Genomic DNA, 19,456 nt, shown 5'->3' on the forward strand with positions numbered 1-19,456 from the left:
AACACGAATGCACCGGACGTCTTATCATTTAGGCCACGACGACTTCATCGCTAGATTGCCAAGTACAAATCCAGAAGCTAGAAATGAAAACTTCAAAGATGCAATTGATCAAACGGTTCTTTCTATGCTCAAAGAAATGAGGCATGGCACGGGAAGTTTTAAAATATCATACAAAAAAAGAAGATAGAAATTATTCCTGGAAGAATTGTAGAAAACATAATCTTAACAAAGGAATCAGACAGACCTTGATAAAACAAATGAATCATGTGATGATGAGAGAAATACAGAAGAGATTCTGGATAATAATTTAAACATATTAGAAGAAACAAGTCCCAGCAACGTCAGAAAAGCTGATAGTAAGTTTACGAAGATGAAACAAAATAAAAAGACACCAAAAATAAAACCAAAGAAAAAACTGATTCTAGAAATAATGAATTTGGCACAAAAACTGTAAACGAAAAAGCCTCAGGTCAAGAACTGAAGATTCAAAAAGTAAAATGAAAAAGGCCGTCAATCTGACGCTTGTAAAAAAAAACTAAAGTAAATACAAAAACAGTAAGTGACACGAAAAAGATATCGAAAGGTAAAGAAGATAGTACAAAAATAAACGTGCCCAGCATAATAGAAAAGTCAGAACCGACATTTTAAAAACCATTTGCTCCACCAGTAAATAATAATAATAATCAGCTGGTCGATGACACCATTAAACAAAGCGATTATGCAATGCATTTTAATATTGAGTGTATTGATCTGGATATAAATACACTGCCTATTGTTTTCGACAACTTTTTCACTATTAACGAAGAATTGAAAATATCTTTCTTTACGACACTGGAGCGGATTGAAGTGAAAGATCATAAGTAAAACATTAACGTGGAAAAAGGACTACTTGAAAAGAAGCCAGACAGACTCCAAATAAAAGATATAAGATAATATCAAAGAAAATTATAACTAATTAGTAGGAAACCAAAGATTAACTTTCGACATTTTTAAGATGAATTTTTTAATGTTGTTGTTGATTTCAAAGTATTTTTTAATTGTATAATTTAATTGTTACACGAGCCTGTTTTCAGTTAAACTGATATTCTGATTTTTATATAAAGAGAAAACTGATTTTAAGATTAAAAAATGTGACTCGGTACCCCCTATAATTATGACTCATTAATTTTATATTTGTATTATTTAATTACTACAAGAGCCTGTTTCTAGTTTAACTACCTAAGGAATATTCTGATTTAAAATCTGATATGAAAGAGAGAACTAATAATTTTTAGATAAAAAATGTGATTGATTACCTTTAAGTGTTGACAGTCATTTCTATTGTTATTACAATATATGTATCTAAATTATAATATGTTCATAAAATACTAGTTTTCATTCCAAGCATTCCTACTTACCCACCCACATATCTACTTACATTATTTCACTCTTAATACTAAATAACTAGGTACCTATCTTAAGTACCTACTTATCTTACCAAAATTGACAGCCCTAGCAGTTTTCCCCTATAATGCCAATTATCGTACCTGATAGCCTCATTTCGTGTTTGAATAGGGACGACCTATAATTTGAAGAAAATTTAAAAAACTGGATGATTCCGTGTAAAGTCAATTCTTGTACCTTGTAATATCGAAATTGCATACATGAGTGATGCCTGTGCTTATCATAGTGTTTTGTCGTCTAATAAGACGAAAACATAGTCCACGATTTCTTCAGAGACATTATCCAAGACAAAGAACGAAACACAGAATGCATTGATGCACTTCCAGTCAAAATAAATATGCAGTGATGAGCATCTCCATTATTACAGAAGTTACCAGACCCACGATGGAAGTCAGCTTTGACTTCCTAAGTTCTATGCATGTATGTAAGAAAATTCACCAAAAGATTGTAAATATTTGTTATACTGGAAATATCATTCAACTTGATCTTTTGTTTGTTCCAGATAATTTTAAAACAACACTTAAAAAAACAATTTTATGTGTTGTTTTAAGACAAAGGCACCTTTCATGGATATACATTATGATAAGCTAAGTTAAAATGAAGGAATGCTTCCATTACGTGTACATAACAGAAATAATGAATCATTGGGAGGCAGAGCTGCAGAGATAGTTTTAGGTAATGTAATGTTTTGTCTGTCCAGTTGACATGTAGATGTAGAAATTTGATTAAGTTGGGCCGGTTAATATCCATAACATTAGGGGTTAAAGTATGAAATTGCCGATTTGTACTGAAAAGTTGAAATTCGTTTTTATTTTTCATTTAACATATTTTATTTAATCAAAATATCTCCCATTATTATCTATATAGCCCGGTTACAGTATCTCTGGACCTGGCGAAAGGAATACATAGAATCAATAATGAGTCGAACCAAAAGCGATGTCATTATTAAAAGAAACTAGGCCTTGCCCTTGTGAGTGAACATTTGAAAGTCCGCCAGAAATGACACGTTTGCCTCGAGAAATGCGAAAAAAATAGGGCTATTTGTTAGCGACGATGCGGAGGATTGTCCAGCTAAGAGACCCAATACTCATAAGAGACGTTAGGTATGTCCTGCGAAGAAACACCGCGAAACAACCCATACATGCTATGGTTGCAACAAATATATTTGACCTGAACATGTCGTACCTTTCTGCAATGATTGCATTCACAACGATGATTCTGATTAGTTTTAAGTAAGTTTTATCTAATTACATCGTAATTAAGTTTATAAAAGTGCTATAAATAATTAAATACTGTCAATTAGTGCATAGAAAAGTGCGATTAAGCTAAAGAACGCCAATTTTGTTAATTTTTGCATGTTTATCTTTTGGAAGGTTTAAAGATTTAATTACGATATTCTGCAATACAAATTCTTATTTTATTTACTAAACCATTAGACAATAAAGCCATTACCATGAAATAATTAATAATTTCTTTTAATATTATTGAAATATCGTAAGTCAATATATCGGGTAGTTATGACCCACCCCCACGTCCGTGTAGTCGTTTTCCACCCCCATGACGCCGGGTTAAGCTGTATACAAAAAATATCCTGAAAAGCACCCCACGCTTTTTTACAATAAAATCATTTTTTTCTTACACTATTTTTAATTTAAATTTATTAAAATTTATTTTCTGTTTTTTATTTTGATTTTCTATACAAGCGTATTTTGTTAGTTTTTTTAAACTATTACTTATTTTTCATTTGTTATTGAATTTAATTTTTTTCAGTTTTATTAAAATATTTAATTGTCATCGGTCCTTAATAAGTATACCAAATTTCGAGTTGATCCGACGTTTTCAAGGGGGTCAAAATCATGTTCAAAGATGCCGTTACATACTAACATACATAGGTCTGAAGCTAATAAAAGCGTATTAAAAACAACTGAAAGTCGATAGTCGAATATTGCATATTTTTTAAAGGAAAAAACTCATAGGTAGACTTGAAAAAAGTTTCACCAAAAATCTCAAGTCATGAATGTTCTATGTCAATTCGAAGTACCTTTTACAATAAATCGGCAATTTCATACTTTAACCCCTATTACGTTGTTAAGTAGTTAAAAATTTGCTAGCAAATGATAATGGATAAATACGTAAAGCTAACAGTAAGTTACGTATTTGTGATTTCAAAATTACGCTGACTGAAATTTACCTGTTGAAAAATTTATATTGTCGCCAACCGAATAATTGTCCGAATATTGTCAACCAATTCATGTTCATATTAATAACAAAGTGGTCTACTGACAAAGTTACTAAAAAACAAGGATATTTTTTAATGTATAAATGGATGAACCAGCACACGGACCAACTGGTGTTAAGTGGTCACCGGAGCCTATACACATCAAAATGCAAATGTCGCCACTCTCCTAGATACACAAATATCGAAGTTCCACCATTCGAACCGAAACGTACTACTTTGTGGCAAAAGTTGACAGGATACATTTTTACCCGAGCGGTTACATTACGCCCTCCTACCACCAGCAATTACCAACATTTTTAAATTTGTCTTTAGGAAACAGCTTACTTAGTCCTTATACAAAAAAGAAGTCTGTGTTGCTCTTCGAACGACCTTTATCACCAGTAATTATGTAAATTTATGAAAATTACTGGTTTATTATTAGAAATTACACTATTGACTAAAAAGCTTTGCGTTGACATCGGGATAGCAGCTGCGTTCAAGAGGGGTGAAACACCAGCTCACAATGCAGAAGTGTTCGCGCATTAATTAGTAAACCGTTTATTGTGACGTGATAATCGAGTGCGCGTTATATTATCGCAGTATTTTCCGTCATCAACAGTAGATAAAATTCTAGCATGGCTTCAATCGGCGAAATGCAAAAAAAATGCTAATTGTCTCTTTGTAGACCAGTATACGTGTACTATAGATTATACAAAACCAAACTGCTGAATGAAACATTTAGGCGAAGTAAAAACTAAATGTTCAGCCAGAAGATACGTCTAATGGCCAGGGTTAGACAAAAAGATTGAGACACAGACCTTATATTTTAGTGCTGAATTGGACTGGCCTCAGCTACTTAGATCGTCCAAGGCGGTGATTGCCTATTGAATTTACTTGGGTGCGATAATATCCACGTTGAAAGGACGAAGCGATGTAAATTGTGCCTATTAAGGTGACTCTACAACATTTACTTACGTTCCGTAAAGACCTATGCGAGTGTAGTGTTCACTTACGCAGCTCGCACCCCAATAAACTCTATTCAACTCAGCCAGCCAATCCCGTATCTGCAGGATAGCCATTGGAACACCGTGGTATGTATGGATTGTAAATCTTCACGACGATCTCCAACAAGAATCGATGCGTAAATATCTGAAGACAGCGTCATAACGCTTCTTTGAAAAAGCGGGACGACACCATAACTCTATACATAATCGACCCAGAAGTCGGGGCAACGCAAAGCCACCATCGTCCAAAATATGTCTTGTCGGAACCTCCCGATCTACTCTCGGTGCTTTGTAGGCTCTTCAAGCACCGGTCACCCTTCTTGGCGAGAGTTCCGACGTTAAACCTAGCCTATAGACAGAGCCCGCTTAGTTTCTCGTCGTTTCTTCCAATGTGTCGCGATTTCGATCCAGTGGTAAATTCAACGAATCACTGCTCTTGCTAGGGCTTGTGTTAGCAATTCTCTCACGATGAGCCCGTGAGCTTATCTACCCGTCCGAGCGTAGCTGGAGAGCAGCCCCTTAGACAGTCAACTCGATTTAAAAAAAATATTATTTTCTACAGAAAATATATTGTCAGAGTGGCGAGTTTACAATATAAAAACTACAGAGTGCGTTCGTACAATGTAACACACCATCATACGACAAACGAAACGGCGATCTATTGCAACAGAGCAGTGGCCTGACCGTCGGATTTTTCTCTTAAACGAGGTGATGTCCCACCAATGATGATTGAACAAAGAAACGAGTCCGATGTTCCGTCTCGGCCAGAGAGACAACGTATAAGCTAAAGCTATTTTTCAGATTGGTGCACCTTTCAGATCTTTGAATGACGAATAAATAACAACCTACCTTCATCAGAAGAGTCTGCACCGCAAAGCTGTGGGTTGCCCAGTCTCCTGGCACATGCTTCAAATAACATTAGATACCCCGTGATACGGTTTGAAACAGATAAATATTTCCTTTTAAACTAAAATTTATAATATAACACTTCCATTTCGTCTTACCATTAAAATTCTCATGTAAGTAATTTAGTTTTATATTTTATTACCTACGATATATTGTATAACCAACAGAATTTAGCACTAGTTGTTTACTGATTGACGTGACTGCCCAAACGGTCGAAAGGTTATGTTTATATTGTATAAATAACGGTTAGTTTGATTAAATAGGACGTATCTGTCACTTTATAAAAACATATTTATAATATTTTCTAGCTAAATGCTACATTTCCAACTACATGAATTTATTTTTAATTGTTTGAAATATCAGATTTGTATTGTTCCTAATTTCTCGGTAGAGTTATTAAAGCTTTATAAAACCATTATTGGAAGATCTAAGCCTATCGAACGAAAAAACTTTATTCACAGTGATTTACTTAGAGCCTTAATAACTAAAAAGCAACTATAACAACAATATTATCATTTCGTAAACAATTCATTCGGTTCTTGAAATCGGATCGCTTTCCCGATTTTGTACTGTCCCACGTACCAACAACTAGTCCATTTGGTTCACATTATTTAAAACGCGGGAGGATCCCTTGATTTCCGCAGGCTCGTTCATAGCATAGTGCTCACACAGCTAACATCTCCCGCCACCCCGCATTTATTTCACACACTACGTCCGCCAGCTCTATCCACACAGCTCACATAAACAAAAAAAACGTTTTTTATACATTCAGATTGTCCAAACAGGATCCAACTCTTCGTCTTCTATAAGCGGTCAAATATCGTGTATTCTTTTCTAAAATGTTGCAACCTATAGTTGTCAATCAAAAATCATTCGTAATGACAAGATGTCAAAAGCGTTGTAATACCGACAATTATCAGCGTCGACAGCTAACCAACCTCGACCATGATTTCATTTATTCGAAAGCTTACCTATTATAAGGGGTCCCTAAATACTGTGGCGGTCTTAAATATATTGGCTTTTGAAATTAAACAGGCTCTGCTTATATGGTGTCGTCCTAAAACATATCACCCCATCTTTTCCGTGGGTGTCGTAAAAGGCGCCAAAAGGATTTACCGAATTTTTTCCTATCTATGCTGATAGCCTTAAAAGGCTATATCAGTTTTACCCTAACGTGTAGGTAAGCTCTCGGGGCTCAAAACAAGAGGTATTGCTAACAGTGGCCCTTGCAAGAGCACTGCTTTGCAGAATCTACCACCGAATCGGAAACGCGACCCACTGAGAAGTTCCGGCGAGAAACTCAGTGGGCTGTATCTATGGGTTACTCGCCGAACCCTTCGTCGCGTGCGACGGTTCGGCGAGAACAGTGACCGGTGCTTCAGGTACCTAAAAGCACCGTTAGTGGGGGAGGATCCGAAATGACGTGTTTAGGGCTAATGAATGGCAACTTACTCAGAGTATTATATACAAGGAGACTGTGACGGTGGTAGGACGTATTGTAAGCAATAACCCCCGTATGTACCACCATCCTGTCTGTTTAACTGCGTAACAGTCATACGTTACATTTTAAAGAGTAGTACAGTCGTTACACAATACAACTGGGACTTCGACTTGTGTCAAGGTGGTGGTTGGCGGTATTCGTGTTATGAACTCCTGTATGTAGTCAGTGTAGACTGTTTTTACGAAGTGGGCCGTGAACTCGGTCTCACCCATCTACGCAATAAAAATGAATCTATTTTAGCCATTGATAAATTTAAAAGTAAAGAAATTTCATAAACTTGTCCAGTGGTAAATAGTACCAAAAGATGATCACGAAAACAGTTTCGTTTGAATAGCTTATATTTTGTCAATTTAATCAATTAAATGAAAGCTGTTTCACAACTCTAATTATAAGATGAAAAGTGGCCGAACTTTCTGCTAGTGCAACATAACTGAAAACCGTAATGTGCTATGCGGACCAAACATTACTTGTATTAGTCTAGAAATTATAAAACATGCGCGACGAATGCTTGATTTTTGAATAGCCTGAATGTTAAAGAGTTGTCGTTGAAAACTCTGTGTTGTACTTAAGATTACTCTTAGTTCCTATAAAATATTTCAAGTAATTATTTTTTATATATTAAAAAATCTATTAGTCGTGCGAATTTCTTGCATTGCAATTTTATGCAAGGATGCTCTTGATGTATTTAGATAGACAAAAACATCTCTTGTTATGTCAAAGGATAGCGGTTATAGTTTATAGCCGCCGCCTACCATGATGATGTGCAGTAGAGGTTCTTCAAGGCTCGATATTTAAGAGATAACATTTTAACTTGCACTTGGTCCACAACACTTTCACAATAAAAAAACACAATGACTTCTCTAAATTCACTGTCACTTAATAAATCCTGCACTGCAATCCAAGTCATACACTGCAATCCAGCTGCAAACAGTAGTGATCGTAGACACACATCATTATCACGGTGGCGGCGGCAAGATGTACACAGGGTGCACAAAAACATGCTTATTAGACGGAAAAAGCAGTGAATGTTACAATGTTTGGTTTAGTTAACTGTAACACAAACTATTAATGGAGATGAAAAACATTGTGGTGCATTAAATATTATGTAAGCGAATTATCAGCAAAGCAGCTAACATTTTCATATGAAAAGAATATTGAGACAAATTTTGAAATTTTATTTTTAACAAGGCCATAAATCATTCTCATTTCTTTTCACTAGGCTATGCATGAGCTGTTTTCTGGGTAATCTAAACATCAAGTATAGACAACAAACAAACGAAGTTTACATAATGTATTTAATTTACTTACGTAATATGGTAACGTGATACAGAAGCTGGAACAGGGATGGAATTCACGGAGGACGAAGAGCCTGAATAACCGGAACCGGCTGGCGAGGAACCAGCCGAAGGCGCACCCGCAGACGACGGGATTGCAGCAGGTTCGTAGTACTCCGTGGTAAGTGTGCGTTCGTCAAGCACATGCTCAATATTGTGAGCTTTTGATGCAGACTTGATATCCATGAACGCAACAGTGGCACAAACTCCACTGTTTCCACTGACGCTTGCGCCTGTGGGTACGCTTTCTGTTCGACCCAACAATTTGACATTCTGGACTCGGCCATAACTGTAAAAAATAATTTACCATCTAATAATAACAATAGGGGGAGGAGTACACAATAGCATGTATATTCATGCACGCCACAAATATCAAACATCAACATGCAAAGGCGCGTAACTATTTTAAACGTACATACAAGGATATCAAAATAGAGTTACAACACATAATATGCACTCAAGGCAACATATTTCTTAAACATCAAGCAAAGCAAGAGGGAACGATTTTCTGAGCAATCGAACAAATTTATGATTTTATTTGATCTTAACAATAACTTCAATCACTACACTTTATTGTTAGGATAAAGTATGATTTACTTTTTTTAGTCCTTAACCGGCATTTTAGCTACGTATATTACGAATATTACTAACATTAGGGCAATCAAATAGCCCACCTCAGATATAAGATATCAGTATTTCAAAAATGAAAACTAATTTCGCATTAAATTTGGCAATTGGATATGTCGTCTTAACTATTCGAAACCATGTGTGACGAAAGTCTTAATTAAATACAAACAGATTTCAAAATTTAGTTTTCTATGACTAGTAGCTAAAAGCCAATAAAATCAGCAGATGATATTTTTTATTGATCGTGTTCAGTTTTGAACAGAAAAACAATTCCAATCAGCTCAGATATGCCTAGAAATGGATATGTAGTTTAACTAGGATGACATATAATTAATTATGCATAAAATATGAAAGTGCATAAGATAAGAAACTTGAAAGTGGCACTTCAATCTAGAGTCGCCAACCATACTGTTAGTAACCGTTGCCAACCATACTATTATTATATTGTAAGTTTCATCAAGTTTATAAGTACATTGTTGGTTATTTAAATATTGTTAGAATTTTCACAAAATATATCTAATTTCTGTCTCTCGTCTGTTCATCTTTACTTTTACAGAAATAGGGTTTCTATAATGAATGACAGTTAATTGTGGAATGACGCAAATAGAGCAACATTGAGTATATTAAGAACGAGTTGCTCGTATATTTTTTATTTGATTTTAAATACAGTAAAGCTTACAAAGTTTTCAAAACTGACAAATAAGAACAGAATAGTGGGAAAGCTCTTGTATAAATTTAAAACCCTATCAACATGATGTTTAATATACCTTTCCTATTTGTACATTTTGTTTGTTCAAAAAGTTGGCAACCCTACCTGTGAATGATAAAATATGAAGCAGGTTTTCTATTTATTTAAAGTCTACTATCAAAGATGAGCTAATATTAAGTGGTTGCTGTCGAGAGATACTACAACATGAATGCCTTAAAAAAAATTGTAGTCTCAAATATTATTAAGACTTTTCATATCATCTTTCACACGAAAACGAATGAGAATGCTTTGCAGCAGAAATAAAACATGTCGCGAGTAAGGACGAGTACCTACTTATAGCACGATCACCCATAGTACCTAGTTAATAGAGAACTAGTAATTAGACATTTGGGTAGGAAAAGCTACAAAAGAGCTTTTTCTACTACTTCCCTGCCATGAGTTTTTCCGTAGTAGTGGTAATCTCAACTTATTTTCCTACCTTACTTGTTTTACCTTCCCTCTAATATTCATTTGTATTCCACTTATTATTCAGCACGCGGGGTGCCCTACGCCCCACCTATTTATGCCGCGAAGCAAGCATAGAACGCGATCTGAGGATAGCCCATATTGCAATGCATGCAATTTTTTTTCATCAATAAATTTGTGAAAGCTGCCTGACGGTATATACGTTATGGTGTTAATAGGCTTCTGTAACCTCTTAACACAAAGTACGCCGTGAGCTTAACTGCCATCTTAAGCTAAAGCGAATATTAAGTATAAACGTAGTTGGATAAAAAAAGCAGGCCGATAAGAACTTTCTTAACTCTGAAAAGTTTAAATACCTACAACCTACAACCCGTTAAATTATACCAGCACCAAGCACTTGCACACGTCGATAATACTTAAAAGAGCGAGAGAAACTAAAAGGAACATTTACGCTGTTGCCGCACCGATAAGTTATGTAGCGTGTAGCTGTAACTGACACAGCGCAACGTTGCCGCTCCGGCCTTTCGGCTGCCATGTATATAAGTACTTATTTCAGTATCTTTACTCGTCTGCTTGTTTCATGCGCAAATAGATACGGGGAGATATAAATAAGTATGTAGATGTAAACAAAAAACATTCGTTCTTACGTTAATACTTTTAATTCTGTAGCTAAAGCACTTTAGCTTTTAATAAAAAGGATATAGCATATTTTTTTTCAATTTTGTACTAGCCCAGTAATTTCAGTTTCCCCGAACATGATTTTGAATAAATTTTCTTTTGGATCATATGATTTTGAGTTTGTTTTATAAATAAAGAGTTCTACGATACGAATAATTTATCTATTCTATGCCTGCAAATGTTAAAATAACGCCACAAACAACGTGATCGGTCGGCGTCTGGTGCGATGTTGCCAGATTTAACGCTCTTACATGGCCGCAGCCCGCAACCCGCTGCCAGACACACTGTATTTGATTTCCGTGTGAAACTCGGAGTCAGAGCTCTCATTTTATAATATATCTACCTACCGCATGTACATTTAAGCAACTTTGGTGGAACGTGCGAGTGGTTGTGAGTGAGACGGGACAACGAACATTTTTGTAAGCGTTGTTGCCGCTTGAGACCAACCGGTAGCGACAAGTTAGGGAATATAAATTGTGACGTCACGTTGCTGACTAAAAACGACACATTAATTAATTAGGCACCAAATTTTCGTGAATATGTCCAATTAATGTTTTTCCTGATTAATCAATGATTAAGTTATGCATTTTCTATATCATTAGTTTTCATCAAGAAAATGTTCTGGTAATGTGTTATGTAATCATTTCGCAAATAAAAAATGTTCTCGATTTTATAAATGGTACGTAGCTAATTAAACTAAAATTAACATTTTCAAATTAATAAAATTTTAAATGTTACACCAACTACATTTAAAATTTTATAATTAGCATCCATTAACTGTAATATTTTTAGGAAATAGAAACGAGATTATTACGAAATATATACGTATTATTCAATGATATTATTTTCAAGATCATATTTGATTTCTCATTAGTTGTGACATTCCATCATAATTTTAGATATTTTCATCCATTCAGTATCAGAATAATTAATGTTTTCATTAATCTACTTTACCTATTTAAATTTTAAATCGAAGTTATGCCCGATTTTTTTTATATTTTCGTTTACCTATAAGAGTACCCCGATCCAAAATATTTATATTAGAGAATATGGAACCTCTAGGTCTGCGAAGGGACCTCGCTTCTCTCTGTATTTTGTACTACATGTTCCTTGGGGAGTGCTCTGAGGAATTGTCTGAGGCGATTCCATCATCTCGTTTTTACCATCGCACCGCCCGCCACCGGAGTAGAGAGTTCATCTATACTACCTGGAGCCACTGCGTTCACCCACATTGCGTTTCCAGAGATCTTTTTTGACACGTACCTACCATCCGACTTTGGAATGAGCTCCCCCCCCCTCCACAGTGTTTCCCGAGCATTATGACATGTCCTTCGTTAAACGAAGCTTGTGGAGAGTACTTAACGGTAGGCAGCGGCTTGGCATTGTTGAAGTCCATGGGCGGCGATAACCGCTCATCATCAGTTGGGCCGTATGCTCGCGTACAAGGGCAATAAAAAATTAAAAAATATATTCGTATACGCCAAATACTTTCAGCATTCTTAGTTAAATTATAATAATTACTTTTTCGAATACATTTAATATTGCTGTTAAAGTGATCTTTTTGAGATTTTAGAAGAAAATATTCTGATATACTTACTGGGTCTTGATATAACTTAATTTTAATAGCTTAAATATTGTCAAAGCATCACTCACAATTCTGCAAATTTTGGCAGTTTGAGAGTAGATTTGCAAAAGATATTTTATTAAAGTGATGTATGTAACGTAGTAAAACTTTTAATGTAACATCTGCTTAGTGGAATTGATTCATTTAGATAAGTACATCTTTCAGAATAGTCGGATGTTAAATAAATGAAATATATTTAATAAAATTTGTATCTGGTTATTTTTAATTTTCAAAATGTTGAGCATTGCTGATCTGCCATATTTTCGTATTGACGCATTTAACTATTCAACTTCCGTGTCTTAGGAATATAAAACTAAACTATCCCTTGACTAGCTTTGGTGCTATTACAAAACAAAATTACTAACGAAATCTATGTTTTTTATGTAAAAAGTTTATTTTGTAAAAAGAATAATTTCGAGCTGTGTAGAGAACACCACGGTGCCAGAACAAGATGACCGCGCAGGTCGATAGAGCGAGAGTGGGTGGAGTCTAATCGTAGTACGGTAATGTACGGTAACATTGATGCTCGCTTTCTCTCCGAATTTGCTGTATGATTACACTTCTGTTTCGGACATATTGATTGTATGAATTAAATAATTTCAAATCAGTAGGGAAATTACACGGGGTGAACAAATTATTTGTCAGTAGCTTTGTGACGTCACAGATCGAAAATCTAAAGTATGGAAACAAGAAACTATAAATGTAAGCTATGTATAACTAAAAAAATACTAAATCTGTAAAATATGTATAAATATGTCATATGTGGGACTCGGTGGCAGAGGGTAGTAAGCCCGGCAGAAGATGGTGAAGGCACAGCGTCGCATTGTAGAGGATTGTAAATTGAGAACAAGTTTGATAAATATATTTTCAGATTTAAAAGTGCAAACTATTATATAATACTTCACAACGAAATTAATAAAATTTAATCGTTCGTTTCGAAATTAAATATCTTTTTTTTATTGCTTAGATGGGTGGACGATCTCACAGCCCATGGTTACTGGAGCCCATAGACATCTACAACGTAAATGCGCTACCCGTCTTGAGATATAAGTTCTAAGATCTCAAGTATAGTTACAACGGCTCCCTTACCCTTCAAACCGAAACGCATTACTGCTTCACGGCAGAAATAGGCAGGGTGGTGGTACCTACCCACGCGGACTCACAAGAGGTCCTACCACCAGTAAAAAGATCGATCGAACAGATCGAGCTTTATGTGACATGACATTATTAAAAGTTTTAAAATTAAAAGTGCCTGAATAACGAAAGGTCTTTATACTGTTAGCAACTGTACTTCATACAACAACATTACTGACAGATCAGTCCTTGGTAATGTAGACCTGTATCTCTTACTTCAATTCGTCTTCATAGCACATGATATCTATACTAATATATAAATCTACAGTTGTTTTTACGGATGTTCCGTTATAACTACTGAACCATGCTTCCGATTGACTTGAAACTTGGTATCCATGTAGAAAATCCATGTTCTTAATGGATAGGCTAATATTTATATGTTTTTGACTCCTTAATAATGACAATAAATAATAATATTAATTTTAAATGCCCAGCGAAGCGGGCAGGTACGACTAGTTTATTTATAATACCTAATATATGGTAGTTTTTATGTACATTTACATATTTGGAATAGGGAAAGCCCTAAGTTTCTTAGATTATTTTTAGTAATTAAGCGGCATTCCCAATCGGATTTAAGTCATGGGATTTATAATCAAATGTGATAGCCTATTTGAATTAAAAAAAAATCAAGTTAAACTGTATTTTATTAGACCGCGGCGGCGACGGTTGCTTATAAAACAATAAAGCCTTAAGAAAAGTAGATCTTTAAAAACTTCCTGCATTCGATTTTTTCACGCTCAGTCCATTCTTCTATTCGCGCAAACAGCCCAAGAAATTGTGGAATTCCGATTCACTTTATAAACATAAAATCCTTTAAATTTCCAATTTGTATATTATACTTACTTATTTTAATGTTTAAAACTAATAATTTTTCTTTTTTATATTTTGGTGGTGTTCGGAATGTTGCGTATGATGTTAGTAAAGCAGCGTGTCAGAGAAGAACACAATCACGATTGTGTAGTGCCTACAGCTTATTATATGAACTGAGACAGCAGCATTATAATTTGGGGCTGCCGGATGGAATAGCAAAATGTTTGTTTGTAAAGATCCCATGGTCAGACAGTTGAAATTACATAAATTTACTTGAAGTTGTTCAGAGCCCTCGTTAAAGCGAAGTTTCGGTAACATCAACTTAGAGAAAACGTGAAAATCCTGCGAGCCTGCTCCATGTTATAAACCGATTTAGAGATAATAACATTCTCCTACTCGACTGGTCAGCACAGTAGCATTATCTAAGCGCTATCGAGAACTTCTAATGTACTGAACCAAGCGAATACGAGAGCGCAACATAACATCCAATAGCCGAATGGAATGCCATATTATGGCTAGCCCTGGCTAGCCGACTGCACCAAGCTAAAATAGATAGATTATAGCCCGAGATAGATTAATTAATATTAATAAAACTAAAACTGTATAGATCAAAAATTCAATTAAAAATAAACAATTTTTAGGCACGGATTAAGCAAGGCAGATATTGAACAGTAATTTACGTTTTCTCGTGAGCTAAGGTAGTACAGAAACAAACCCTTTCGTTTCACATGCGTAGACCCTCACAATACCACAAAACTATGACGCCGGTATTTATGAAGCGTTTCGTGACTAAAGAATTGCTTAAACTTTTGATCAAGTCTGTTAAAATACAACGCGTTTCGAAGTGTTGCGACGTTGCCGCTCCGAATTCAAACAAACGTATTCGACCCGCAGAGCGGCGCCACGCTGCCAGATCGCACGCCTTGCGTTGCGCGTCACAGCCTGATAATTCGAACAAGTCAACGATGTCGCAACAAATACAAGTCAATTGCCTTTACGGCGCGGCTATTATATATATATTTTTATTTTAAGTAATCAAACATATAATAAACTGCACTTTATGTTAAATGCGTTCTTCAATTTATTAAACTATGATTTTGTTCTACAACCTCTTATTACCGGAAATTAAAAATTACGGTTTCTTTAAGATGCATTTAAAAAAAAAAAAACAAGTTCTAAAAACATTTCTATTATTTATTCGACTACTCTACTACTAACTAGGAAAATTTATGCTTATTTATAACAACTCCATAATTAATTTAAACAGAATCTTGCTTAAAATGGGTAATTTAATTTCATTGAGGTAGAAATGTAGATGGACCCCATGGAATGGTAGATGGAGCCATTGGAAAGTATCCAACAGGATACTTTCCAATTGACTAGAAATCTCCATTATTACTTAACTTATATGCTTTATATCAATTTAAATAGTCAATTTTTTTAATTGCTCTTGTAGGCAGGCTACTATGCCGTCCATCTGGTGAGTGGTTACCGTCACTCATGGACGTCAGCAATGGCAGGAGTAGAGTCAAGCCTACAGTTTAATACTCTACACACGCCTTGTTTGAAGAAGGGCATGTCATAGCGCTCGGGAAACACTGCGGAGGGAAGCTCATTTCAAAGCCGGTTGGTAATCTCTGGAAACGCACTGAGGATGAACGAGGTAGTGAATGAAATGAATGAAGTAGTGTAAATTTATTAAAAAATGTATAGTTGAATAACTCGTAGCAAACGAACTAGTTTTGAAGCCCTCTAAATTAATCGATCTTACATACATCTCGATACATCTTCCTGCTTTTGTCCATATTATTACTTGTCTTACCGACACCATTTTGCCAATGTCGAGGTTAAAATTTAAGTAACTGGAGTGTTTTAAAATAGAAAAAAGATATTGTAATAATCATCAATCCATAACAACTATCACAATAAACAAAAAAAAAAGTTTTAACATATACATTGTTTTTTTTTTCATTTACGGACCATTCTCTGTTAAATATGCTTGATATTATGCGTGTCAAGAGTTGATTGGCTGCAATAACATTACGCAAAGCAGGTATGGAGAATTTTTTAAGCTTTCCTTGCTTCTCGGATATTTCTTAACTAGTATATTAATAACTTTAGGGTCTTGTTTGCGAGAAAAAATCTGTGAGAAAATGTAGAATTCATAATATTGAAGCGATCAAAGCAATGAAGGAAAGAGAGAAAAAGGCAGAGTGGTTTAAAAACGAGTCGGGTGTTAAAATCAAAACAGCTCCTCTGGAAATTCCCAAATAGAATAACAGAAAAAAGAATTACCGTCCACTTTTTATTTATTTCTGAGCAATATTTTAATAAACAAAATGGCAGAGATAATTCTCAAAGCTCTATAGAACTTCTCAATAAATCAAAAGACACAACGAATGTATTTTTCGCACTGGTGAGATCGTGCGGCAGACATTATCAGCATTTACAAGCCTGGAATGCAAAGAACTATCGAGCTACCTGATTAGTCTTATGTCTCTAAGCAAGTAATAAGACAATAGCTCCGCAAGCACCTCAGAAACTTCAGGTGTTCTTCAAGGGTATCTTTATTGACGAGCAATTTAGATTCTACTCAAACACTCGGACGTACAACATCTTAACAGACCCATAACATAATCTGTTTGGGTGTATCAAGCTTTTTACGGGAGCCCTCTTTCTTCTATGTCGCAATGACGTTCGACAAAGTCTGGTAAAAAGGTTTGATTTATAAACAGTACGACTTGGGCCTGCCGGACATTTTCGTGCTCACCTTACGAAAGTTCTTGGTAAATCACTCGTTTTGATTTTGGTCCTTCGTGTAATCCTGGCCCTACTTCACTTCAGCCTGTCTTTTGTTGTTCAGTCAAAAGTGGCGTCTCGAAGTTAACCAAGTGAAAAGTTCAGCTTTGCATACTAAAAGAAAGTTATCGATGCGAATGTCCTTCCGATCAGTTGCAAACCACTACTCCGCTCACCTTATCCTTTTCGGGCTGAGAATATCATAGACCAGGAAGGTCAAGTATCTAAGCGCCATATGTATGATCTGCGAGCGAAGAACAATTGTTCCTTCGTAATAAGGTGACATGATCATTATTAATGGGAGTACATAAACTCCTTCAAAGTCTTGAAAACCCGCTTCTTTAACTGAACTATTATAGCTCCATGGTACATGAGGAATGTAGAGATATTTAGCCGATAACCCCGTTTCTTTGTAGCCGATAAGAGATGTGTATACAACCGAACTGATGGTAAGTGGCTAACATCGCGCATGGACGTGAACGCAAAAACACAGTCAAGCTGCTCATTATTCTCCGAAAACTTCTTTAGGAGAAGGGCATGTCATAACGCTCAGGAAACGCCGTTAAACAAAGTTCACTGTAGTTGTACAGTACCTAACAGACAAAAAAGATTCCTAGGCATGCACTGTTTCTAGATAGTATGCTCTAAAGTCTAACTAAAGGAAAGCCGTAGTAAAAAGGATCATCTGAAATAATTCCTCACAGCACTCCCGTTTTTTTATTTTTTTATTGCTTAGATGGGTGGACGAGCTCACAGCCTACCTGGTGTTAAGTGGTTACTGGAGCCCATAGATATCCATAACGTAAATGCGCCACCCACCTTGAAAAAGCAGCAGTGCTTAGCTTCATTGAGTACTTTCAATATTTCAAATGCCATAAGGTTGCACTTGTTGACACTCCTTGAAAATGTGGCGCCATAAAAAAGGGCTACCTTTCACATTAAAGGCGCATATGTATATGTATTTAACTAAATTTTCTTCTTTTTTTTTATGTACATACTTATCGTAGAAATAAAAAGGACATGAATCAGTTCGACGATGAATGGGGCAACCCTGACTACTATGAACACAGTCCACATTATACCTTTTTCCCAAGCATATAAAAATGTTATATATTTAAATGTGGTTATTTTTAAGACGTTGCCGTGTATTCTTGAAATTTAAAATTTTAAAATAACTTCCACAGGTTTTCAAAATTGTGAAATATAAATACTAGAAAAACAAGGATATATTTACTTTCCGGACGGCGCGAATATGTACTATAACAACTCTTTAAGCCGTGCCTTTGTGCTGCTTTATAGCAATCTTTCTTAGGTTTAAGGAAACTGTTACTCACTCTAAAAGCAGGTTTATGTAGTAAAACATTTAAGTTAATTACTACTTAACATTCAACAGACATCACATGATATGAAAATGAGATGTTCGGTAATCGCTATTGGCGCTTTCATTTTAATAAACAGTATAATCTTCCATTTTAAACAATAGAATTGTTGATCTACTTTTAAAAGGAAAATAACGTAAAATTAGTAATGGTAATAAAAAATATTCTGGCACTTAATAATAGGTTAGGGAAAAAGTTTCTTCGCATCTTTTTAGAAAATTCACAACAATTTTTAATATAGTTTATTTACATTTAACTAAAGTATGTAGGTACCAATTTTTTCGATAGCTTTTGCCATCTTGTGTAGTCCCCGGCACGTAACTTGGCAAGAGTCGTTTGATGCGCACAAGTCGTTTTTTAAGTCTCTTGGGTTCTCAAGCGGGACGCGGGGAAAGACGTAGCACCGTACCGAGCGCGCGATTGGTGCGTCAGTCGACCCTCCCTTCCCGCACCGCGTCTACGTTCGGTTCGCTCCTGACTACACTTGCGCCTACTAAAGTTGTAGGTACCCATTGTTTATATTGAGTTTTTGTTACGAATTGTTATTATTGTTTTAAATTTGTTTGCAATGCTAGGACCAAATACCGATGACCATATAGTCGATTCAGTCACTGAGCGTTTCATTATTTACGCCAGTGACGACAGGACTCTTCCAGTGACGAGAGTTATGTCGAGGATGAGGAGACAACTCCTTCCACCAGCTCAGGTACTACCATAAATTTAATGCAAGGGGTAGCACTATCAGAAAACGATAGTGAAGGCGACACATAATTTTTAATATTAAGTATATTTTTTAAAGTAAACTTCTTTACTTTTAATTGTATT

At 35.5% G+C, this 19,456-nt stretch overlaps 1 protein-coding gene across 8 annotated transcripts in view; it reads right to left on the minus strand.

The window, feature by feature from the left end:
• spen (spen family transcriptional repressor split ends) overlaps window positions 1-19,456 on the minus strand; it is a 106,631-nt gene that overhangs the window by 77,508 nt on the left and 9,667 nt on the right. For 6 of the 8 annotated variants that reach the window (XM_089737477.1, XM_028184401.2, XM_028184400.2 and 3 more), the window contains exon 2: window positions 8,381-8,695. The exons of the other annotated variants lie outside the window; for them this stretch is intronic. In XM_089737477.1, coding sequence (XP_089593603.1) covers window positions 8,381-8,695 — 315 coding nt within the window. The remainder of the gene's footprint in view (window positions 1-8,380; window positions 8,696-19,456) is intronic. 8 annotated transcript variants of the gene reach the window in all.

This window comes from Bombyx mandarina, chromosome 03 (assembly GCF_030267445.1).
Source record: "Bombyx mandarina strain Sakado chromosome 03, ASM3026744v2".
Lineage (NCBI taxonomy): Eukaryota > Metazoa > Arthropoda > Insecta > Lepidoptera > Bombycidae > Bombyx > Bombyx mandarina.